At 34.0% G+C, this 27393-nt stretch overlaps 1 protein-coding gene across 2 annotated transcripts; it reads left to right on the top strand.

Moving 5' to 3' along the window:
• Positions 1-613: 613 nt before the first annotated feature.
• LOC148203116 (receptor-like protein EIX2) lies at positions 614-4745 on the top strand. 2 transcript variants are annotated; one of them, XM_088105704.1, is made up of 2 exons: positions 614-3984; positions 4604-4745. In XM_088105704.1, the coding sequence occupies exon 1, from the start codon at positions 629-631 to the stop codon at positions 3941-3943; it is 3315 nt and encodes a 1104-aa protein (XP_087961830.1). In that variant the 5' UTR covers positions 614-628; the 3' UTR covers positions 3944-3984; positions 4604-4745. The 2 variants fall into 2 exon arrangements, with proteins under 2 accessions (XP_087961830.1, XP_087961831.1); XM_088105705.1 differs by having other exon boundaries at positions 4601-4745.
• Positions 4746-27393: the final 22648 nt, after the last annotated feature.

The following is a 27393-nucleotide window of genomic DNA, read 5'->3' as shown; positions in this document are numbered from 1 at the left end:
TTTTTATTTTCCATTTTTTTTAAAAGGACGTATACAAATTACGTTCAAACATAACCTAATCAAATATCCAGAACTCAGCTAAGTTTTCTGGTCGTTGTTAACAAGAAAGATGGAGGTATTGAAACATTATAAGAAAATGATTAAATAATAATTAATTTTAAAGATAAAAATTATTTAGTTTAAATATTAATTTATAAATTAAAAGGTATTAATATCTAACATAGTTTTTATTATAAATAAAAAATTACAATTAATTTATGAATTAAAGTCTACATTAATTTTTAGCATTAACAATAAAAAAATTAGTTATTAAAGAATTAATTTTTAAATTAATCTTTACTTTTAAAATATGAAAAAGGCTTGAATATTTTTCAAAAGTTAGAAAAAGAATCCAGCAAATAAAAAGTATGAAGTATTGGCATAATATAACATATAAAGAAAAACAAATTTAAATTGAAAGCCACCGAAGGGTAGTTAAGGAAATAAAAATATATAACGTAAAGTATGGGTTCTTATTGAAGGAGAATCAACGGGTCTGTCAATTAGCCAGACTATGAGCCATATAAATGCTATGAGTTGGTTCTGTAATGAATAATTCAGAACATATGTTTTACACTTATTATTTTATATGAGCAACTACATAATGCATAATTATTATCTGAAACTGTTTTATGTATTTATGCTGCTCTTGTTACCTGCTGCAGGATCCATTCTCGGATTCAACGGTACTGCACAAATAAAGTGCATTGACAGGGAGAGACAAGCACTCCTTAACTTCATACATGACCTCGTAGATGCTCATGACATGCTGTCTACATGGAGGGATGATGAGAAGAGTCGAGATTGTTGCAAATGGAAAGGCATTCAATGTGACCATCAAACAGGTCATGTAACCATCCTTCGTCTCCGTGGTTCGGATACACAATATTTGAGAGGTGCACTCAATATCACTTCACTGTTTCCCTTGCAAAATATTCAACATTTGGATCTCAGCTACAATGAATTTATAGAGAGTCACATCCCAGAACTCATGGGCTCACTTACCAACTTAAGATATCTCAATCTCTCCTATTCTTCTTTTGGTGGTAATATTCCTACCCAACTTGGAAGCCTTTCACATTTATTGTCTCTGGATTTAAGTAACAATTGTTTTCTCCGTGGAGATATCCCTTATCAACTTGTAAGCCTTACAAATTTAAGGTATCTTGATCTCAGTTATAATAATCTTGATGGGAAAATCCCTTGTCAACTTGGAAATATGTCACAGTTGAGATACCTTGGTCTCAGTGCTAATTCATTTTCTGGAGCACTCCCTTTCCAGGTTGGGAATCTTCCTTACTTGAAAACTCTTAGACTTGGTGGTGATTTTGATGTCAAACCTAAGGATGCAGACTGGCTGTCTAGTCTCTCTTCCCTAACACATCTTGCCATAGATGGTTTACACAACCCTGACTGGTTGCATATGATTCATTATCCAAAGCTAGGAGAGTTGAGACTAGTTCATTGTTCTCTTTCAGATACTCATATTCATTCTCTATTTTATTCACCTTCCAACTTTTCCAATTCTCTTACCATCCTTGACCTTTCTTCTAATATGCTCACATCCTCAACATTTCAATTATTGTCTAACTTTAGCCTTAATCTTCAAGAGCTTTATCTTTCTCATAATAACATTGTTTTCTCATCTCCAGTCCACTCAACCTTTCCTTCTCTCGTGATCCTTGACCTTTCCTATAATAAGATGTCATCATCGGTCTTTCAATGTATCTTCAACTTCAGTTCAAAACTTCAAAATCTTTATTTGCAAAATTGTAGTCTTGGGGATGATAGTTTTCTCATGTCAGCTATTTCAATTACGAATTCTTCGTCTTCTCTTGTCTCGCTTGATCTCTCCTTTAATCTATTGAAATCATCATCCATATTTTACTGGCTCTTCAACTCCACTACCAATCTTCGTACACTTGAACTTAATGACAACATGTTGGAAGGTCCCATTCCAGATGGATTTGGGAAAGAAATGAACTCTCTTGAAGTTCTTAGCCTCTTTCGGAACAAACTGCAAGGCGAGATTCCATCTTTCTTTGGGAACATGTGCACATTGCAGAGTTTAGACCTCTCAAACAACAAGTTGAGTGGGCAAATTTCTAGCTTCTTTCTAAATTCTTCATGGTGCAACAGACACGTGTTTCGGAGACTACTTTTATCTGGTAACAACATTACAGGAAGGTTACCTAAAAGCATTGGATTGTTATCTGAGTTGATTGAACTTATGTTGGCGGTAAATTACTTAGAGGGTGATGTTACTGAGTCGCATCTTTCCAATTTTTCCAAATTATCATTCTTACAATTATCAGATAACTCATTGTCACTAAAAATTGGTCCTACTTGGTTTCCTCCTTTCCAATTATTGTTCTTGGCATTAAGATCTTGTAATCTGGGCCCAACATTTCCTAATTGGCTTCAGACTCAAACTTCCATAATATTTCTAGATATTTCTAATAGCAACCTTAATGATTCCGTTCCAGACTGGTTTTGGAACAACTTGCAAAATATGGGAAAGTTAAATATGTCTTACAATAATCTCATTGGTACAATTCCCAACATATCATTGAAGCTTCTTTGTAGACCGTTCATATTTCTGCATTCAAATCAATTTGAAGGCAAAATTCCACCCTTTTTACTGCAAGCTTCAAAGCTCAAGCTCTCCAAAAATAAATTTTCAAATTTGTTTTCATTCTTATGTGATCAAAGCATATCTGCAAATTTGTTATCTTTAGATTTATCAAACAATCAAATGAAGGGACAACTGCCAAACTGTTGGAAATATGTTGATAGGTTATTGTTTCTTGATTTAAGCAACAATAAATTGTCAGGGAAGATTCATGTCTCCATGGGCAGCCTTGTTAACTTGGAAGTCTTGGTTTTACGAAACAATAACCTAATGGGTGAATTACCTTCCACTTTGAAGAACTGCAGCAATTTAATTATGGTGGATGTGAGTGAAAATATATTGTCTGGTCCAATACCATCATGGATTGGAGAAAGTATGCAACAATTGATAATCTTGAACATGCGAGGGAATCACTTCAGTGGACATCTTCCAGTTAATCTTTGTTATTTGAAGCGTATTCAATCATTGGATCTTTCAAGGAATAACTTATCGAGAGGTATTCCAACATGCTTAAAGAATTTGACTGTAATGTCTGAAAAGATCATCAACAGAGGTGCAACTCTAAATCAGATATATTGGTCTGTCAATCTTACTTCCCATGAACCTTATGCTCCTTTTTTATCCAGTTCTGATAATTATACACTTAACATAACATGGATTTGGAAAGGTATGGAACTGTGGTTTTCGAATCCAGAGTTACAACTTAAGAGCATTGATCTTTCAAGTAATAATTTAACAGGAGAAATACCAAAAGAGATTGGATATTTGATTGGATTAGTTTCTCTGAATTTATCCAGAAATCATCTGAGCGGAGAAATTCCTTCAGAGATAGGAAATTTAAGTTCACTAGAGTCCCTTGACTTATCAAGAAATCATATCAGTGGGGCAATTCCTTTTTCTCTTTCTCAAATTGATAATCTAGGCAAATTGGACTTATCACACAACTCTCTTTCAGGAAAGATCCCACGAGGAAGACATTTTGGAACCTTTGAAGGCTCTAGTTTTGAAGGAAACGTAGATCTTTGTGGTGAACAACTCAACAAAAGTTGTCCTAGAGATGGAGATCAAACGACAGTAAAGTTCCCAGAAGTTGAAGCAATCAATGGCGATGAAGACAGTGTTTTTTACGAAGCATTATACATGAGCATGGGGATAGGATTCTTTACTGGATTTTGGGGCTTATTAGGGCCAATACTACTTTGGCATCCTTGGAGAAATAACTACATAAGATTTATGAACAGACTGATAAATTATATATACGAACGGTTATAGGTAATGGAACAAAGTAGTCCTCGTAGCTCAAAGACAAGAAGGTATGTTGTAGCTTTCTTATGATATCCTTATTTTAATTATTAATTACTGAATTAAATTCTTGAAAAAAAAAATTCTCTTAGAATTGGTAAAGCGAGATATAATTCTCAAATCACAATACTTCTTTTCCTTACACTTATTTTTTATGTACCCATATGAGCGGTCTTTTTCAGTTCATATGTTCGTTTCTGGATCTCTCAACCTTTTTCTATGGTCCACACTTCTCTTGTACCGCAGTTACTAAGTTTTACTCAAATGCAAAGCATTACTATAACTTTTTTAAACAATTTTCGGTTCTTTCTTGAATTCAGAAAAATTTGAGAAATTTGATTAATACCATTAGAAAATATGGTTAACGGGTAACCTTAGTCTTTAAGCATACAATCAGATAACGCAATTAATAGTAAAGTATGAAAGAGTTAGATATTAAATACGTAGAGGAATTAGTCCTTAATTTCTTGTTAAAGGATTTTTGAGTAACAAAAACGAAAGTGTCAATTTATTCCTAGAGCTGAGATGGTGACTCCAAATTCCTGCAACTTCAAAACTCCTACATATATTTAAATATATTATGTCTTTATCTTATAATGCACAAAACTAATGTTTGTTTAAAAAAAGAAGGCAGGTGTTGCAGATGCTCTACACGCTTCGGATTACAAAGGAAATCGATGTTGAGTTGCACAAGGGCAAAATATTTATTTAGTTTTATCGTTTGCAATATTTTGTATGTAAGAAATAAATTGAAAAATCTTGTTTCAAGTGATTTGGTTGTATTTTATAATATAATATATTGTAATGTTGTTTCTGATAGAAAATCTTACTATACACACACTCAAAATTTTTCTAAAATTGAGTCTACTATTTATTGATAATTGAAAGGCTTTAAATAGTCGTGATACTTACAATATTGCGGAAATAAAAATAAAATATGGAAATAAAATATCAACTATCTTAAAAAAAAGATAAACAGAAAATCATAACTACCTATTCCTATTTTATCTCTATAAAAACAAACTAAATATTACTATACCCAAAATTAATAAAATAAGATTTAAACAAAATTATTAATAAAATCCTAAAATTTAAATTTATCCCAACAAACTCTCTCATAAACTTAAATTATTTCTTCCTTCATTCAGCTTTCCATATGTATCATCTCACACCGGGTTTGTTTCTTTCAATCAAATTTGACTTCTTCTTTTTCCTTATGGCCCTTTTGTCTTTTACCTTGGTTGACCACTTTAATGCTTTGACTGATTTTATTATGCCCGACTTCTCAATAACCTTGACCAACTCGTTTATCACCTTAGGCAATTTCTCAACCATCTTTGCCGACTTCTTCATTGAGTACATCTTCATCTTCCTCTTCGTTTGGTTCAAGAACACTAGACGTTTTCTCTTCTTTTTCAAGAGCCATCTTCTTCAACTCCTCAAGCTCAACCCTCCGTTTATTCATAATTTCCTTAGCCTCATCTAGAAGTCTCCCTATTCGCTGAATCTCTTCATCTTTTTGTTTGAGTTCTTTCTCAAAGCTTTCCTTCTTCACAATTGTTGCATCCTTTACCGAGATCACTTCATCCATTGTTGAGATTGGGCTCTCCATGTCCACTACATATGAGCTCTTTGCCATCAACAAGATTTCACACTCACTAGTGCAATTAAGATTAACGGCCTCGATTATTTTCACGTATAGACATCGGTTCTACGACCGAGACATATACAGACGAGGTAAAAAGGGTAGGTTTTTTGACTCAGTTATATATGGACCGAATCAAAAGGGTTCAGATTCTGCCTCTGCTCACAGACAACCGAGGTAGTAGAGTTTTTTAATTTTTTTATTTTTTTATTTTCAACCGAGATCAGTGTTGGTTTCTTGTTCGGTTATGTTTTCCTATTCTCTTTGTGCCTTAAACTTCTTTGTCTTTTTAATCTCAAGCTTATCTGCAATTTTTTTCATCCATGTTTTTGGGGGCAAAATTACTTTGACAAACTCAGATGATTGCTCCAATCAAAGAAGGGGGAAATAGGAAGCGGGGAGAGAGCAAACAGAGGAGACGACAATGGAGGTGGAAGAGAGGAGGAGGAGGCGTTATTCCTTGATGGAGAAAGCAATCAAAAGCTTTAGAGAAACAGTATCCAAACGAAAAACCAAAAATCAAAGAAACAATATCCAAACCAAAAACCAAAATCAGAGATAAAAACCAAAAACCAAAATCAGATATCCATTTCACCATCCACCTGTAGAGAAACAGAACCAAAAACCAAAATCCAAAAACGCAGATTCAGCGCCTAACTGCCACCATGCCGTCGCCGCATCCTCGCCGTCGTCGCCTCCTCGCTGCTCCACGAGAAAAGGGTTTCCACCATCGCAGCCGCCATCGCAGGCTCTCGTCGCACCATCGCGGGCTGTCTCACTACACCGTCGCGGGCTCTCGCCGCACCGTCGCGGACTCTCTCGCCACACCGTTGCGAGTTGTCTCGCCTCGCCGCACCGTTGCGAGTTGTCTTGCCTCGTCGCACCGTCGCGAGTTGTCTCGCCTCGTTGCATCGTCCCTAGCTGTCTCGCCTCGCCGCACCGTCACGAGCTGCCTTGCCTTGCCGCATCGTCGCGAGCTGCCTCACCTCGCCGCACCGTCACGAGCTCTCTCTTCGTCATGGCAAAGGGAGAAAAGGTTGGTGAGGGAATGGTGGAGTTGAGGGAGAGGGAAGTGGAGAATGTAAGGGGTTGCAGGAGAGGAGGGAGGGGATGAGGGAAGAGTGAAATGTACTAGAATAAGGGAAATGAAACATGTAGGTTACTTTTTCTTAATACTACCTCAATTCTACTCTCCACGAGGCCTATAGTCCCAAAAAAAATTTTAAAAAAATATGAAATGGCTATACGCACCGGTTCTGAATGAACCGAAGCCATAGGCTCTGCGCAGATTTCAAATTTCAGACCTGTCAAGCAGAAAGGTATACTTTTAGGCATCGATTTTGCTATCAATCAAGATAATATTACTTATATGTTTCGGGTCCTCTTGACCGAGGCATATAAGTTTTCGTAAACTACAAAAATGTCACCGCATTTTCATAGACTTCGGTTTTTCCTAAACCGAAGCCTATAGGGCGTGTTAAAAAGCAATTTTTTTACTAGTGACTTTTCTTCATCTTCTTCTTTTGTAAGAAGGCTTCTCTCACTTTTCTTCTCAACTCGAAAAAATTTAGCAATGTGACCGGACTTACAACAATTGTAGCACTTTTTTTTTATCTAAACTCGTTTGCATAGTGTCCATACTTGACACACTTAAAACAATCCACTCTTGACCGATCACCTCGGCCTTTTCCTTGTCCTCGTCACGCCAATTCTGCTGACCGGTTTGCTCTTCATTATCATTCTCAAAATTACCTCGCCCTCGGCTTCCTCTCCATCTGCCGCAAGGACCTCAACTTTGAGTAATCTAAGATTTATTCAAGTCAAATTGTACCTGTGGTGCTTGATTGTTGGGTTCCCTCTTTTTCTTTTTCTTCCTCAATTCGTGGGCTTTTAATATCCCAGCTAACTCCTCCATGGTGAGAATTGACAAATCCGTTTTCTCTTCAATAGTGACCACGATACTTTCAAAATCATCTGTCAAATTTCTCAAGATCTTTTCCGCAACCCGGTTAGGAGGAACATTTTCTCCGTTCATTCCGAGTTGGTTGGCCATTTACTGCACTCGAGTTATAAACTCGACAACTCCCTCATTTTCATCCATCTCTATATGATCAAAACCTCTTCTAAGAGCTTGTACTCGGACCTGCTTCACGCAAGTATCTCCTTTGTATGCCACCTTCAGAATTTTCCATGCTTCTTTTGTTGACTTTGCATTAGCGATTTTCTCGAATCCAGATTCATCCATTACATTATACAAAAAGTACAAAGCCGATTTGTCTTTCACTCGTGTCTTTTTCAATGCAGTAATTTGGTTCACTGTCTAATGCTCATCATCTGTGGGTTGATTATACTCGTCCTCCACTATGTCCCATACATCTTGGGATCCAAGAAGAACCTTCGTCTGTAAAGACCAATTGTCGTAATTGGTCTTTTCCGACATTTGTGGCACACTCATCCCATTACCTTTGCCATCTCTCTCACAAAAAAAATCAAGCGCTCACTTTTTCTCTCACGGCGTTTGACTCTCTCCTCTCTCTCTTTTTCTCTCTCCCTCGGTACTCAGAGCATAAAGCTTTGATACCACTGTTAAGAAAATCTCACGATACAAACACTCAAATATTTTCCTAAAATTGAGTCTTCTATTTATTGATAATTGAAGGGTTTTAAATAGCTCTGATACTTACAATATTACGAAAATAAAAAATAAAATCTGAAAATAAAATATCAACTATATTAAAAATAAAATCTGCTTAATCTATTATAAAATAATATTGTACCTAGATAAACAAAAAATCATAACTACCTATCCTATTTTATCTCTATCAAAACAAACTAAATATTACTAGACCCAAAACTAATAAAATAAGATTTAAAAAAATTATTAATAAAACCCTAAAATTTAAGTTTATCCCAACAAACCATTGTTAGGTACTAACAAAGTCCTAGATAAAACAAGAGATGAACATGACTTTATATACACATAATATACCTCCATTAGTAAGAGACATTTTGGAGTGTACCAAAAGCAAATTCGTGAGGACTAGCCCAAAGCGGACAATATCTTACCAGTGGAAACTTATGTGTGTGTTGAACCTCCCTACAATTAGTATCAGAGCCCATGATTCAGGTCTAGTGACCAGGCTCAAGACGAGTACGCCCCTCCATGATAAGATGAAGCTTTGGCAGGTGATCAGTGGTAGATAGCCAGATGTATCATGAGAGGCAGAGAGCAAGAGACTATAAGGGAGGTGGAGGTGGAGAACCATACTCCTTTCTTTAATTATTGCTTATATAGCATCATCCCATGTTTTGCGTTAGACCACTGATGTTATACACTTCTCCGTTAAAATTTCGGAGCATATCATTGAAATTGGCATCAAACTGTGATGATGGTATTCTCACAATTTTCATGAAAGTACCCCTTCAGTTTTGTCTCTTTGTAAAGGTTACACCTAATTCCTTTCCAATATCCCTAAGTCTACTATAGCCTCTACCTTCCATCCTTTAACCTGTACAACCAGTATGTTAAACCTAATATTTTTGAACATAAAGAATATTCTATAAAAACTTAGGTCTATTAGCAATACCAAGATTGTCATGCATGCAATCAGGGTATCACCACAGTGCCTCTATTTCACACAACATTTACAATTTTGGCATCACATAATCAATTCATCTATATCATCATACTTAAAGCATCTACCCATACTATCCTTACAATACATTTATATGTGACTCCCTTCAGGAAGACTAAAAGTATAGGACTACGTAAAATTGGGAGAGCCACCAACTCAATTCCACTCTTGACAATGTAAATTCCATGTCACAAGTCAAGGAAATCCTTTTTCATATACAAGACTCTTTCATAGAAATCTCCATGAACTCTCACCTCATAGCTATCTTTCTCAACATGGTACTAATTATTGAATCCTTAATAGATCATAAAAATTACAAAGTTTTTTTTATTTAGTTTGTTGCTAATTTAATTTTAAGTTTATAAACTTTATTTGTTTTCATGTAGTCCAATAAAATATTTTATAACTATTTCTTTTGTTTGACGCAATAATTACATTTTATTTAAAATAATCATATGATAAAGTGCATCATTGAGAGAGTATACAGATAAATTAAATCCATTTCCAATATAAAAATAGTAACATTATTATTCAATTTCACAAAAATAAAATATTTATATGTTAAATTTTAATTATATTTTTGTAAACGTATATTTGGTTCTTTTTCACTAGAAAGCTTTTAAAATTTCTAAAAGATCATTTCTAATATATGCACGTTTTGCTGACATGAAAACATACACAAGTCGAGGCCAATAGCTTAAGTCCAATTTTCACACATGGGTAAATTATATATTATTTTTACTGGATTAAAAACAAAAAAAAAATTGATAATACGTATCTTGATTGAAAATAGAAATGTAACCCGTACAGATGTGGCGTATAGATAAATGTTTAAAAATCTTTGAAAACGAGAGGATATATAATATAAGATAGCACATATCTAATATAATTATTATTCTATTTGTAATATATTTATTTATTTGTTATTTATCCGATATAACTATTATTCTCTTTGTAATATATTTATTTATTTGTTATTTATCTTCTCTAAAATTTAATTATGCAATTACTTATTGAATAAAACGCAAAAACTTTATAAACATTTACAAATTGTCCATAATTGATTTAAGTATTATTGTACAATGATAAATTCAAATAAAATATTTCAAATATTTAATTGCTTGGGTGGTCCCACTTTTAAGGTAGTGTCGATTTGGTTTTTACTTTTAAAAAAGTGTCAACTTCATCCTAAATGTATATCATCAAGTTCATTATGTTAATTTTTCATTAATAATGTTAATTGTGTTGATGTGATAAAATAGTACGTATAATGATGTGATAAAACACATTTGCAATGTGTAAAAATATAGTAAATAAAAAGAAGCAATCAAAGAGATCACTTACATGTAATAATCATCTTCACCTTGGTCTTCTTTTTGTCTTCTTTGTTTAGAAGACCTCTTTTTTCTTGCCCGACTTTCCATTTCTCTACTCTTTCTTGCCATTCTACATTGCTGTAGAAATCTTTATCCCCATTAAAATCCTTGCCACTAACTATTGTACAATAGATTAACACATAAACAAAAGAGAAATCTTGTACTATAGAAATCTTTCTTACCATTCTGCATTGTTGTAGAAATCTTTGCACTAATTTTGCGATTACAAGGTTGACAAGGGTGGTCCCACAAAAGTGTTTAAGGAGACAGGTGTAAATAATTATATGTTTTTTTTTACCTTAAAATGTTTAATATTGGTTGCACCAGTGCAAATAAGGCTTTAACGTGACGCTTTGCAACATAGGAAACAAAAAAACCAACGTTAAAAATGATTAGTTACATTTTTGTAAATAAAAGTTCAATTAAGGCGTAAGATTTAGACTTTTCTTACATCATATTGGATAAATTTCGCGAAAATCCTTGGCAAAGGTGAAAATGTACTTACGTATGACATCTAATGCCCTAGTTTCAATAAAAATTTGGTGAAATGTTAAAAATTCATTCACTTTATCTTAGCGTAACACCTCTTCTCTGCTCAAACTTTTCTCGAATGAAGTTTGGCGACCAACACATGTAATATTTCCTTCGTTTTATACAAATCATGTTGATTATAACTACTTTATGTATGATTTTCATTTGTTTTGACTGATTGTTTTCGTATTCTCTTTCATAGGCGCATTCTCCTTTCTCTCTCACTGGTGGCAACACTTTATTTCAACAAACCCACCTTAAAGAAGGTTAGTTTTCATTTTTGTTTTCGTTTTCATTTTCAAGAATTTATTTCTTGTATTGTTGAACTTATTTGTTGTTCATATTACATATTATAGATCCAAGTTTAGGGTAAAACTGAGAGTATTCAAAACAACTCTAAATGACTTGAAAATTTGTTCAAACCACCAAAATATCATGAAAAGCCCCCACAAAAAATTATAGATCAAAATTAAAAGTCTAAGTATGTGAAATATTTTTGCAAACTTTGGAAAAAACAAAAAAAAAATTAACGAAAAATAGAAAACAAAACTTTTTTTAAAATATAGAAGGAAGACCTGGCTATGCAGACTTCTATGCGATTGGAATTTTTCTTTCTACCCGAAATCCATATTTATTAATAGCAAATCGGTCAACTAGAGCAAATGTTATGATAGTTTAAAAATCTATAGCAATTGATTTTCCAAATAATGTTTATACTTCACGAAGAACCAAAGCAAGGGCTCTTGGTGTTTTTTCTCTTAAATAGGGGTTCTAATGGTAAAAACAAATCTAACCAAAACCAATAATCGTAGCTATCAAAACCAAAAATCACAAGTTAATACTACTATTATCAACGGTTTGTGCTTTTGCTTATAGTTTATAGTACATAGTTCATAGTTCATGTTGTATAAAATACCAAAAATTGGACTACATTTGTTGTTTTTCTACTTTTTCAGGTTTCGTAGAGTTGTAAAAATGGATCACTATTAATTAAAAAAACAAAAGAGTTGATTAATGACGGAAAGTGGCAAAAAAGAACGTTAATTGACGTCATAAATTACCATTTTCTGACGTTAATTAACGTTGGATATTGTCCTATCGAAAAAAAGGTAATTACCAATTAACTTCAAATTTTTTGTTTCTAACACCAATTTAACGTTTCCCGATGTGACGTCGATATTTTTTTGGACGTTAAAGGCCAAAAACATAGATGTCAATCCTTTTTTGAACTAGTGTAGGAGTAGAAGTTCCACCAAATTTATCACAAAGGCATTTATGCCAAGTGTGTGTAATAGATAAAGGAACAAGTATAAAAGAACCAAAGAGAGATAAAGGTAAAATGGTCTACTTTGGTACTAGAGTACTAATACATGCTTTAGGAACAAAGCACCAATTATCAATAAACTTCAAGAGAGACTCGACATTTAACATTATCACATTGCTACTCAATTTTGGATCTTCATAGTATTCACAAAACATTGAATCACTAGTGTAGTCAAGGAAAACGACAACGGTTATTTTTGCCTATAGGCAGCAGTTCCGCAACCGGGGTATATAGATGCGAGGCAAAAGGGGGCAGGCTTTTTGTCTCAGTTATGAAATGAGGAAAAAAGGTGTAGGCTTTTTCCTCGGTTCCTACTGAACCGAGGTAGTATGTCAGACTCTACTGCCTCGGTTAGAACCTGAACCAAGGCAGTAGAGTGTTTTTTTTTACGTTCGGTTTCACCGGCTTTTCTGCCTCTCGCGAGACCGATCGGTTGTGACCTGCATCCACCGTCTAGGTTGCTTCGAATGTGGAAACCACCATAGCTAGACCAAACCGCAAAAGAAAATATACAAGCAAGACCATGAGATCAAAAACCCAACTCGGAACGAAAACCCTAAATCCTTAAATTACAAAATCAAATAATAACAGAAATTCCCAAAACCAGAGAATAATTAAAGCCCTAATTTCAAATCTCAAGATGTGCTTAATCTGTCGAAGTTGTCTACCTTCCTGCATAAACGAACCAACACCGAGAAGTGAAATGGACTTTTCCCTCCATGCGAAACACGAACCAGAGTTGGAGAAGAGGAAAAGGAGGTTCCTGCCTCCCTCACTGCGAGGCGAAACGAAAAGAGAAGAAAAGCAAAAGATGAAGATAGGTGTTTTCCCCCTTCTTGTGAAGCAACGATAGAGGAGTAAAGAAGATAACAAAACATTGCGTGAAGAGAACCTCAAGGGCGAGAGAGAGCAGTGACGTAAAACCTAAACAAAGGCATTATGTCTAAAAGTTTCTCTCTTTGCGAAATTTAAACCTAAACGCATTTTATTACCTCGGTCCGTGGGCAAATCGAAGCATAAAACGCGTATGACATCGGCTAATAGGGAACCGAGTCAATAGAGGTTACCAAAATGGATTTTGGAACGTTCGGTTTCAGAGGATGTGTGCTTGTGGCAGGACATACTGCCTCGGTCTGTGGGCAAACTGAAGCATAAAGAGCCTACGACATCGACTAAGAGGGAACCGAAGCAATAAATTTTACCATAATGGATTGTGGAACGTTCAAACTACCTCGGTTCTGAGCAGCAACAGAGGCAGTATACCTGTTCGGCATCGGTTCTTAATGAACTAAGGCAAAAAGAGCCTACAACATCGGCTAAGGGGGAACCAAGGCAATAGAGGTTACCAAAATTGATTTTGGAACGTTCAGTTTCAGAGGATGTGTGCTTGTGGTAGGACAATTAGAACGTTCGGTACAGAAGATGTCTTGTTCTGGCAAGAGATACTGCCTCGGTTCTGAGCAGCAACCGAGGCAGTACACCCATTTGGCATCAGTTCTCAATGAAACGAGGCATATAATGTCGTCATAACTACGAAAATGTCACTGCGTTATTATATGCTTCAGTTTTTGTAAAACCGAAGCATATATAACGCGTTAAAATGCTTGTTTTTTTACTAGTGAATAATGTGATCCATTTAATATTTGCTTTTATGGGAAATATCATTGTTTTGCTTGCATGAATTGTGGAAGTAAGAAAGGAGAAAGAAATAGATTCAACCTTCTTGCAATCCATGGACTCATTATAAAACTTAAAAAGATTAAAAATGCAGAAACATAAAGCTAAAACCAAACAAAATTATTTGAAAATAATATTAAAAAAAATATCTATAAACAGCTAACCATCAATAAATTCGAACTTGGTCTTTACTACTTTTCAATAAAAAATGAAATGCTCAAATAAATTGTTCCAAATCCAAAACCAGATTTGTAGTGAAGTAATAGAAAGAAATGAATCATATATAGAAGAAATGTCATTTCTTTTCTAAAATGCTTGAATAAAGAGGTTTCTCTTTTACCTGTTTAATGGTGCAGGTCTTAGTTGTAGGGTTCCCGGTGTTACCGTTTCTTATTCCTTTGTTCCCTTTTTCACTATAAAATCAAATAAAGTCAATCTTGGAACTCTATCTTGATAAAATTAAATCTTCATTGTAAAATGCAACCCATAAAGGACCATGTGTATATATATATAACTACCTTATCTTGGAATTCTATTGTCTATTTAATTTACTATATATCTTTCGAATTAAAAGAAAGAAAAAAAGTGAGTTAGGATAATAGAAACATACCACGCACAAACAGAAAGCGAGCTTTAAATTGCTCTTGATAGGGAGGCACAACCACAACAGACTTTGACAATGTTAAGGAGTTCTTAAAGATTAGGGCATGAAGTTCTCAAAGTCTGTAAACCTAGCGTATTTGAGCGACAAAGAAAAAATGAATAACACTACAACAAAAACTGGAGTTACCTACCGATATTTACATACGAATTCTAATTTGTATGTAATGTAGGTATTACATACGGATTTCAAAAAATAAATTACATACGGATTTTACATATAGATTTTTACCTACTGACGTTAAATCACATTCTTGTAGATTAGGTCACTTGTGCATCAATCTCAATTTCATTCTTCTTATCCTAACACAATGTACAATACCTTTTATAATGTTATGAATTTTATTAAATTCATCTTAATGTTCTTTTATGTTTTGACCATCTTAATTTTTTAATAAAGTCTATAAAATTTTTGTATGACCATCTAATTACATTTATTTTCGTGAGTACATGGAATCTAGTGGTTCTGACCCACCTTCTCCACTCTCGGCACAATCTAATAAGGAGAAGGAAAAAACAATATGTGGTGAAGTTGTTATCACGGTGATGGAGTGCAATGACAAGATTAACTCCAAGATGAACAAAATCCTTAGTGATTATTAAGAAAATGTAGACTTGTCATTCTATGTTGTTTGACATCTTATGAATTGTAGAATTTATATTGTTTGGCATCTTAGGAACATTACAATCTATTTATGAATATTAGACATTTTGTAAACTTATTTGATAATGATTTTTATGTAATATATATTTATTTTAAATGTGAAATGTTTGATATGGTGTTGAATAAAAGTTATTATAGTGGTTGGTTTTATGTATATTACAAGTTTGTAATTAATGTATGTGCAGGTGCCAAATAAAATAATTCTTTTTGTAAACCATGTTACATACGAATTTTTCCGTATGTAATTACATACGGATTCTTTCGTATGTAATTACATATGGATTCTTTCATATGTAATTATATACAAATTTTTTTATACGTAATTACAAATGGATTTTTTTGTATGTAATTATATACGATTGTTCCGTATGTAATCATATATGAATTTTTCCATATGTAATTACCTATGGATTTTTTTGTAAATAATGCTATTTATGAAAGTTTTATATGAATTTTTATCTATATCTAATTTGTAGGTAACACTGCATTATATACGAATTTTGGATCTTACATACAGATTTTGTTTGCAGATAATGTCATTTTTTCTTATAGTGAACAAATATGTGAAAAGAGGAAAACTAAAACGACACAGTGTATTCGAGTGGAGAGAAAAAAAAAACAAATAGCAATTATCTGATACTTACCAAGGGTATCTAAAACCCTGTTATGATAATGTCTTTCTAGAGTTACTATAACCTCCACTAATAAACCTCGACTAAATTCAAATGAATGAGTTGTGTTATTATGTTGTTCAGAATAGTATTGATATTATTATTCTTAAAAAAAAAATAGTATCAACAAGTGAGTTGTAAGACATTTTTAGTGAGGAAATCTTATTGAATGGATAATTTCTTTATTATATACATGTAGATGAATGTATTAAAATAAAGAGATATCTTTACGCTCTAATAATTATTTACACTTAGATAGAATAAAATGAATTATGTGGTGAGTAGCAAGAAATTTTGGTCTAAAGGCTTTCCCTTGGTCTAAGACGCAAATGAGATTAACTTTGTGTGTGGTAAGATGAAATTCATTAACAATGACTCTGTAGAGCAGTAAATATCATCATAAATGCATGTATATAGTAAATCCAATATTAATACATGTATTCAAATAATTGAGTTTAAAATGTTTGTATTATATGTTTCATTACACACTTGAATTGTATACTTATAGTTTGAAATTTGTTTTGTTTGCTATATGCATGTTTCTTTTATGAATTAGCTAACTAAATGCTGTGCTTGTGTCCTTTTGTTGTTTTTCCTTTTTTGCAATAAATAATGTAAGAAGTGAGAAAATTAAAGAAGTTGGAGAAGACAGGTGTATACATAGGATAGGTCCGAGTGGTTTTAAGAGTAGTATATAAACGAAAATTTCAATGTTTCATTCTATTCTCTGAATACACCATCTTTCTTCAAAACTATGACCTTCTCTTTTCTCCTCCTTCTCTCTAAAATTTCTCACCAGTGGTTCATCTGATCGACTATTAGAAGCTCCCAAGGCGATCCTGAGATCAAGAGCTTCCTATTCCACCGATCAATTTTGGGTTTTAAGTGGGTAAGTTTCGTTTCTTAGATTCTGGTGATTTTTTGGAATTTCTGACACATGCAAGAAAGCCTCGTTGTTTGCATGTGTTCATCAGTCTTCTCTTTCCCTTTCTAACTTCATTCTTGGTCTTTTGGTCGGTCTCTTCTCACCAATCAGCGAGTTATATATGTTCTTAGGATTTTCTGGTGTTGTGAGCAAATGTCTGGAAAGAAAGAAGTTGTGCGGTCCAGTTAAGAGGTAAGGGAAGCTAGTAATTTAATTATGTTTGTTTATGTTTGAAATTGTTGGTTGGACGTGTGCATGTGTGGATAATTTGATGTTGGCTTGATTTCTGTGTATTGCCAAGACCTGTGAATTGGTTGAGAAGTTTTGGAGAATTATTTAGAAAGTTGAAGAGCTCGTTATTGAACGCTCGGTTAGGTAAGGTAATCGGGCTTAGCGGTATTCGGTTTCGTAGTGATATTCTGGCTAAGTGTTGTTTGGTTTAGTATTGACGTTCAATTTTAAAAGTATTCGTTTTCGACCTCGACAGTCTTCGGGTTGGTATTATCGTTCTTTCTTAGTCGTACTATGTTTAGCATTTGTTATTAGTAATACTATGTATTAGTGTTCGATTTTAGTAGTATTCGATTGAAGATAGCTTTCGATCATACATTAACGATTAGGTCTTATAATAGCGTTTCGTCATACACTAGTGTCGCAACCGGAATCGCGACGGGACGACGATCCAAAAAGAAACGGGTTTTAAAAAGAGATTTCGGAGTCGCCACCATAGTTTATTCTGGAAAACTACGGAAAAATCATAAAATGATAAGGCATGGTCTACAAGAACCAGATCTGGGTTCGGGAGTCGGTTACGTGTAGGGAAGGTGTTATCATCCTACAACGCCTACCCTAAGGCAGTACCTTTAACTAAATGCACGAATATGATGTGGTTTTCAAAATGTTTAACTATCCCCTAAAATAAAATTCTAAATAAACAAAATATATTTTTTAGTTTTTTGGGTCCGATAAGGATTGACCTTGCTCCTACGTATTCTCATTCAGAACGAGAAATCAGGGTTACGTAGTTCTTTTGAAACTGTTTGAGAAATTTGTTTGGAAATTGTTTGAAAATTTGTCTTGAAATGATTTTGGATTTTTGGGAAGTGAACCTGACAAAGACTAGCCTTGCTCCTACGTATCTCCACTCTTGATGGAAAATCAAGGATCACGTAGTTCTGAGCGAAAAATTGTTTGTTGTTTGAAAATGTGGATGTTTTTGGTTTTTGAAGATTTTATATTTTGAGTCTTTTTATATAAGAAAGAGAAAAGGTTTTTTAGCACAAGGACGATGCGAGCGATCACACATGTGCTTAACCTTTAAAATATATATTTTTTTTGTATTTTAGAAGAGAAGAAGAAAAGGTTCTAACACAAGGACGATGTGTGCGATCACACATGTGTCTAAACCTTTAAAACATTTATTATTATTTTTTTAGAAAAGAAAAAGAAAAGGTTCTAACACAAGGACGATGCGTACGATCACACATGTGCCTAAACCTTTAAAATATATTTTTTATCATTTTTTATAAAAGTGCATTTAAAAAGTAGATAAATATTTAAAATGAGAATAAAAGAGAGAGAAAGAAAAAAAAATTAAAATTAAAATAAAATACAAATAAAATACAAATAAAAATAAAATAAAAATAAAATAAAAGGATAAATAAATAAATAATGAAAATAAAGTAAAAAGTAAAAGGATAAAATAAAAGTAGAATAATAAAATAAAAAAGGGTGTGGAGGTGCTAAATAAGAAACAGGAGTGCTTAAACAAAAAAACGAACTGGGCCAAAGCCCAGGTGGGGAGGGGTGCGAAAATGAGAATAAAGGGACGCAGGGAAGAAATTCATTTTTTTTATTTTTTAGGAACAGAATGGGCCTGAGCCCAGACCAAGGGAATGGATAGGGGGTGTAAAGGTGAGAAATGGGGGGTGCACGGAATGTGTGCCAGGCCGAATTTTTTCTTTGTTTTTTGTTCGCAAAAATAGAGTGGGCTTGAACCCGAACGAAATGGGGGTGTGAGTGGAGTTGCAAGTGGTGTCTAAACCATTTTTCTTTCCAATAACGGACTGGGCCTAAACCCAAGCAGAGAGGAGTGTGAAAAGGAAAGCAGGGGGTGCAAGGAAAAATATATCTATATTTTGTTTTAGGGTTTGGCCCAATTTTTTGTTCAGAAATTCCTAGGGGTTTCTGCATTTCCTCCTTCTTTCCCAACACTCATACTCAGTTCCAGAGATCCAAGGTCCCTCTCCTCTCGCTGCCGGTGCGCTCACGCCTGAGCCAGAACCGACCGCCACTCCGACGCCTTCCACCAGTCTTGACACCGCGTGTCGCCGCCCAAACCGTCGCCAGCTCAGCCGCCCACCGTCGAAACCATCGCCGGCCGTCACTCAAGCCCTTCTAGCTCCATCGCTCACGGCTAGGATCACCTTCGTGCTCGACCTGAGGCATTGCCGGCGAGGCGGGTTGCCACCGCGATCTCAACAAGTCTTACCGCTCACCGAGATCGTCGCCGGCCACCAAATCCAAGCCTTTTCGAATTTTTTTTCATGCCAAAACGTCTCCAGCAACACCACTTTTCCTTCTTTTCCTCCCCTCATTTTCATCGTTTATTGATTGGTTTGTTGTTGATTGATTCTTCCATTGGTGTTTTGCCTACTGGGATTAGGAATGATGGGTATGTGTTATGTGCATCTGAGTGTGAGGAGTGAATAGTCATGGTTGCAGTATAACAGTATTGAGAGAGGGGCTAACCGGGTGTGTGTTTGGAGAGGTGGTATTTGCTGCTTGAGGATTCAATTTTGCTGGGGATTGGAGATGAACAGAAACGTTGAAGGGTTCCCTGAAAGGCAGGAAAAAAGAGAAGAGAAGAATGGTTTTTGTTTTTGTTTCTGTTTCTGAGTTTGATTGACTGCAGGTGATGGGGAGTGACGCGGGTTACGTTTGTTGGGGTTGATGATGAATGTTGGCCGTGTTGAAGATGGTTACGGGTGAGGATGATGATGCTGGAGGTGGTATCCTGTGGGGAAGACGAGATGGATGTTGGCTGGGAGGTAAGGATGAAGATGGGGTGTTGGCCGTGAGTGTCAATATGGCTTGTGGTAGTGGGTGAATATGGATGATGGGTGTTGGAGGTGAGGTAGAGGTGAATGAATGGAATGGGTTTCAAGAGCAGAGAGATTGAGGTCAGTGATGGCTAGGGAGGATGACAGTAGCATGGAAGAAATACCGATTCACATGTGCAAGACCAATTGGGACTAGCAAGCAGACGCATAAATGCTAACTCTTAAACTGAAAAACCTACTAGCTCAAGTAGTAAGACTTACCTCTATGGACTGATTTCGCACTTGTGTTATGGCTTGTAGTTGTCGGTCAATGCCCCTTACTTATCCTCCTCTCTGAACATGGACTCTACTCCTTCTTTGTTGTGGGTGCAGTTAGCTGATGAATGATGAATGGTATTGGGGGTGAAGGGAGTCAAGGTCACCGGTTCTCTCTAGGGCGATGTTCCTTCGTCCTTTTTTCATGACCCTCTCCAATCTGGATTGTAATGAAGCCAGTTCCCCCTTCCCCAAAATTTGTTTCCATCTCTGCTTTCTCTATGATCAGGAGCGTATCCCTTTTTTTGATTTTCTGTTTGTCTTTTTTCTCTTTTTATGTTTTAATTGGATTAGTTGGTCAAAGCAAATCAAAGATCCCTTCCCCCTTATGTATGATTGTAACTCTGCGTAGGGACATATAGGAAGGGGAGTCCAGGACTTTTATCACTGCCATTGTAAATGTACATTGCTTTTTGTCAATTGTCTCTGCTGCCTTTCGCCTCGTTTGAGCATTGTTTACTGTTTTATTTTATAGGAGGGTTGACATTGGGGTTTTGCTTTCTTTTTTTTTTCTATTTTTTTTTAGACATTTTTTTTTGTTTGTTAACGTTTAACTAAAAACATACATATATATATATATATATATATATATATATATAAAATAAGACTTAAACAGCAAAAAGAAACTATTATAAAAAAGAATAAAACGAAATAAACTCCAAATAATAAAATGTAAAATAAAAATAAAAATAAAATAAAATAAAATAAAAACAAAATAAAATAAGATTAGAATTAAAATTAAATAATACAAAGTGAAACAAAATGATAAAAAGATATAAAATAAGATAAAATAAAATAAAGTAAAAAGTACAAAACATATTACTTAGTCACCCGGACGAAATTGGGTGTTGACAACTAGTATTCGATAGTTATAGCGATCGACCTGTTCGGTCATATGTAGATCGGCTGCTCGACCATGTTCAGGTGCTCGGTCTTGTACTAGCGCTCGTTCTTGGTAGTGCTTGGTCTTGTACTAGCGCTCGTTCTTGGTAGTGCTCGGTCTTGGCAATGCTCGATCTTATACTAGCGCTCGTTCTTGGTAGTGTTTGGTCTTGTACTAACACTCGTTCTTGGTAGTGCTCGGTCTCGTACTAGTGCTCGATCTGAGCTATACACATTCGGTTTAAGTTTTTAAGCGTTCATTTTAAACTCTTAGGGTTGGGCTAAGCTCCTAGTGGTTGGTTTTTCTCTAGTGATCAGCCAGTAATTACGTTAGGTAATTTCTTCAGTTGTATCTATTATGGACCCTTTGGTCCTATCTTTTGGGTAGTGTGAAGGTGTTTGGTCTCCATTGTCCACATGTTCTCTTTGTCTTATGAGTGAAAATATAACTGATGAATGATTGTTTATGTTGATGAGAATTATGCTTTGAAATATTGTGGAAGAGAATTCCAAGGTGGAATGTCTCGTGGATGATTATTGAATTGTAAAGTATGAATATGGATATTGCTAAGCTGGCGTTCATCCTGAAATTCTATGAATATCATTCTCACATAGAGGGAGATATTTCATTTGTGAGAATAGCAGGAGGTCCTACCACCTCAAGGTGTCGAGGTAGGTATTATGGGATTAACCTTGGGTAATAGCTTGATTGGTGTCAGCTATTACACTACCACAAGTGCAAGGACAACTGTAGTTACATATTCATACAATATGAATGGTCAAGTCATAGTGTTCGGTCTATATATGAATTGTGGTGTTCTGTCTTGTTTTGTATTGTCTGTTCGATTACCTTTTCTCTTGCAATAATAATCTTGTGGATGTGAGCATAAGACTTTGAGTTTTCAGTGGAACAAGTTGGAAAGCGAGAATCTTGCAGACTAGTTTAGGATCATTCGGTCATCAAGCTTAGTATATCTTTTGTAAACTGATCGGTTTACATAGGGTGTTGTAGAACCGTTTGGTTTATGTCTATGATTTGTATCAAATTTATGGTACTCTGTAAAGTTTTTAGTTTTATAGTTATTTTGGATAACTGTATTGTTAAATACTTTACTAACTCTTGGAGAACTAATCTATCATATTGTTATATGTGATTAATCTATGATATAGTATTACAGTAAATTTTGGGATGTTACAAATAACATTATTTTGGGTGAATAGATGAGGAATTAGGAATTGGTTGACAGAAGATGTTGTAACTCTCTAATATTTAAATCAACATTTTCATTACTTTGTTATTTTTTTTAAATGAAATTTGTAGTTCATATACTTTTATAATTGTTATTGTTTTTTCTTTATTGTATTGAATTTATTTTTATTCCATGATTACCTTTTTGAAATCACTTTAATGAAATAACCACATTCTTTGTTTACGCTTAATGGATAACAATTATATAAATCGTAAGTGATAATTTTGGACTGTTAATTAAGATGTTAAATCTTATCTTACATAATTAACAAAATAAATTTATTGAGTTAATTTTACAATTTAGTGCACTAATATTTAACATGAAAAAATACATAATTTTTGAACCTTCACTGGTAAAAAATGTGGTTTTTAACTCGTCAATTCGGTTATATGAAAACTGAAGCGTATAACGTTATATACATTGGTTAATCTAAGACGCGAGGTAGAATAGTGATATTGCATCGGTTAATCTAAGACTCGAGGCCTATACCACTGCACACCGCACTGTAGATCAGACCTTTTTGTCTGACATATTTTTAAAAAGGCTCTATTGCCTCGGATGGCTAGGCAACCGATGCCTATACCTCTGCGCCAGACCTAAGGCATTGGTTCCTCAGGAACCGAAATCATTGATGGTGTCCAACACTTTATACCTCGGGCTGGCCTTTTAACTGGTGCCAAATGATATAGTAGCTCTATTACTTTTACTACACTTAACCTATTTGTGTCAAGCAAAAGCTTCTCCTTCCTCCTGCTCTCCTATTCTTCCTCCGCGTAGCTCTTTCTTCTGTGGGTTCCTCCACCACTGCCACTCCTTGGCTCGCCGCGCCACCCTTGTTCTGCCAGTGCCCGCGCCTGCCACTACTCGTTGTCGTTCTTGGTCGCACCTTCTCCCTTCGTCGTCGTGCCCATTGGTGCCCCGCCGCTGTTGCCTGCAGTGTTTCCTCCAACGACTCCACTCTTTTTCCGCCGCTATAGCCTCCGGCGCTGCTGCCTCCGCCACTGCTACCTTCGCTGGAAATAGAAAAGGGCCAAGCCCAAATGGCCAAATTTGTTAAGGTTTCTTTCTTTTCCATAAATCAGAAACAAGGTTTCTGCCTCCTCCCCCTAAAATCAAAGAGAGTATCTTCATCTTCATCCACCGCTCTAGATCGCCAAGCCCAAATCGCCAAGCCGCTCCAGATCGGCGAGCCCTCCGTCGTCGCCGCTACGGCGCTTGTCGTCAAACTCCTCACCGCGAGTCGCCGCTACCCTCTCACCCCTTAATCGAATGTCGTTGCCGCCCTAGACCGGCAATCTTCCTCCAGCCGTCAAAGCCCTCTGTCATCATTGCTTTCGTGCATCTTCATCCTTTTCATTTTTTTGTTGTTGTGTGACACGCATTTGGCTTCTCTAGTTTTGGACATGGATGATGCGGTGTTGCTGATTGAGTATAGACTAGAGAAGACTGCATATATGCTTCATTGAGGTTAGTATAACTATCATCATTGTTTACTCTGTCTGCAGATGCTTCTAATCACTAATCATCATAACACTATCTCTATTTTCAGTGTTGAATTGTACAAAATATAAAGCTTGCAGAAATGTTGTTTTCCCTTATTGCAGCAACAAAACTTGACATGTCCATCAAACATCACAAGGAGATGATGCTTCTGGTTTGGATCGGTGTTCTATATTCCTTCTTGGTCATTGTTGGCACAATACTTCAAACACATAATAAAGGCCTTCTTTCAATCATCACTTGTGGCATGTTTATGGTGGGAGGTGCTACTTCATCTCTGCTTTTGAGTTTCTCTTCTCATTAGTTGTTGCTATTGTAACTTTTGTTTTGTGCGTTGTAATTTTGACATTGGTTGTTTATATGTATGTTGTTCCTTGAAGAAGCTCATGATGTTTGCTGCTTCTCTAGACAAAAATAGAGAACCCTGTCAAACTTTGTTCAAACTTGTTTATGTCAATGGTTTAATAGTTAAATAAACGTTGTTGTAATATTGTGTCTTGTTTGATTCTTGTTATGATTTTCTTTGTTTGTTTTAGATTATTGAGCTGAAATTGAAATTGGGAAATATTGGGTTTGTTTGGCATGATAGAATGAACCAAGACCTAAAGCTTGAAAAAAAACAAGCTACTGCCTCGGTTATCTAAGAACCGAGGCATATTCGTATCTCGTTTTATCTCAATCCGTAACCGAGGTATAAAACTTACTCTTTTACCTCGCCCACATATGTCTCGATTATAAAATCGGTGCCTTTTCTCTTTATTATACTAGTGCTTATATTAACGGTAGAACAAAATATAAGCAATCACATAAAATTTGAAAACAAAACAAATAGAAAGACTTAAAATTCTAGTTTATATGTAAAGATATTAAACTTGCAATTATAGTCGTTAAGGTTGTTACACATCTCTTAGAACACAACATAACACAAGATATCGAAGGTTTAATTCTACTTAGACATTTCTATTATCATGTGCTATTTATTGTAGGTTTAATTCCACTCAAACATTTATAATATAATACAGTGTGCTACTGTTTCCTTTTTCAGAGAAAGTGTTTCAGGGTTTTCCATTAAACTCCTCACACATTACATTATTCTCTTTCTTTTATTTACAGTGGATTCATCAATTTACCAATATGAATGGTTGTGTATGTGAACGGTCGGAATTAATAGATGTCAATCACTCACCTAAATATTTTAAACAGAAATTATTCTTTAATAATAAATATATTAAAATTATAATAGAATTTTTTAATAATAATTAAAATGTATCTAACACATTAAAATAAGTATTTATTTATTTATTTTAAAAATCAACAAAGTTTTAAAATAAATTTTAGGAATATATATCATGGATTAAATTGACTAATAATATAATTTGAATTTTACACATAGTTTAGAATTTGCAGATTGATATGAAAATTTTAAATTTAAGAAAACAATAATTCTATTTAAAAACTAAAATAATAATTTATTAGATATTAAATGATAGAGTTAAAATATATTGTTATTTTTATGTAAATCAGTTAAAAAACAAATTAAATAAATAAAATAACAAAATAATTTTTTAAAGAGAAATCTTTTTATATGATATTATAAATAATTTGTAATATATATACATATATATTATTTGTTAAAATAATATTATTTTAAAAATTAAATATGTGTTTCTAAATTTAATTTTATTACTGATCAAATAATTATAAATCATGAAAAGATAAAACTAAAAATGAAAAAATAGTATAAAAAATTTATACTCTAAATATAAGTTATTTTTAAATAATTTATTAAATGACAAATTAATTATAAATTATAAAAGAATAAAATAAAAAATAGAAAAAAAACAGTTTTAAAAATAAAATAAATAAATAAATTTTATGTACATATAATAACAAAATAAATATAAACAAAAAAATGAAAAATAAAATTAATAGATAAAAAATTAAAATAGTTTCTATAGACATAACAATAAAATAAATATAAATAAAAAATTAAATATATTAAATGAATAAAATGTTAACTTTTAAACACTTATTAATACAATGAAATAGACAATAAAAGAAATTTATTAATATCTTCTTATAATACTCATAACAAATTTTGTAAACATGTTCCAAGAGACGTGTCCTCCACTTTATAAATAAAGTCGTATGTCTATGACATGATCTCTACATAATCATGATTGCTGCAAAGGGAAAGACATTGAATGCAACAATGAAAGTGCTCAGCTACACATGTTTCATGTTCTTTGTAAAGCTAGACGTACTCAATTTTCTTGTAAATATTCAACATTGCAATCATGATAGTAAGTCCTTTTCTTCATCTCTTGTTTTCATACCAGACCTTTTCATGTATGCTCAGCTTTAACTTCCCGCAATAACTTTCTCAACACTTTTCATTCATGTTTCCAGTCAAGTCAACTATCATTTCCTATTGTACTGAAACTGTTTCAAAGCCTCGATCTTCACGTTTCCTTGTATCATTTTATCAATCAAAATAACTGTTCATGCGAGAAATAATATGAAGATTCTTATATAAAATATTAAAACAAAATCATCTTTTTTTAACATTAAATCTTACGATTCTGGATTACAAGTAATTTCTTAAGTTTATGTATGAGTTTGTTTAGTGACAAATATCTCTTAGGCTGTGTTCGGTTATAGTGATTTGGGGGAGATGATTTGGGAGAGATGATTTGAATGGATTTGTGTGGATTTGAGGGTAATTTTTTTGTTGTTTTTTTGAGTGGATTTGTGGGTAATTGAGAGTGGATTTGGAAGGAAAGTTTGTGAGAATTAGTGTAGGATTTGATTGATGTGATAGATTTTAAAAATTAGTTTAATTGGTAGAAAATGAAGATGACCAGATTGCCCCTAGTTATAAAAGTATTATAAAATGTTATTTTGTAATGTTATATTTGATTGTAAAAATGTTTAGGAAGAGGAAAAAATTATGAATAATTATTAAAATTAATGTTTAAAATGTTTCATCACGTGGGTAAAAAAAAGATTAGTTTCTGAAAGTAAGTAATTATTAAATTTGACTAATAGTAATTAGATTAACTAGCTGACTTGTTCAAATGAAAACACATACTTTTTTTTAAATGAAATTAAAACCCTTTTTTGCGCAAAATTAATCTAATTGGATAAAGTTTATACGACTAATTCAGCTCGAACTTATTATTTTTTGTCACTGGTAAGCGAAAAAAAAAAATAAGAGAAAAAACAGAAACTTAAAAAAAATTATTTTCTCTTTTTAAAATGCATTGGAAAAACTCCAAAATTAATTTACAAAACATTTCAATC

Source organism: Vigna umbellata, chromosome 2, assembly GCF_029865625.1.
Source record: "Vigna umbellata cultivar VRB3 chromosome 2, Vumbellata_1.0, whole genome shotgun sequence".
NCBI lineage: Eukaryota > Viridiplantae > Streptophyta > Magnoliopsida > Fabales > Fabaceae > Vigna > Vigna umbellata.
Note: the sequence above shows the minus strand (reverse complement) of the source record. Positions and strands in the feature narration are given on the sequence as shown.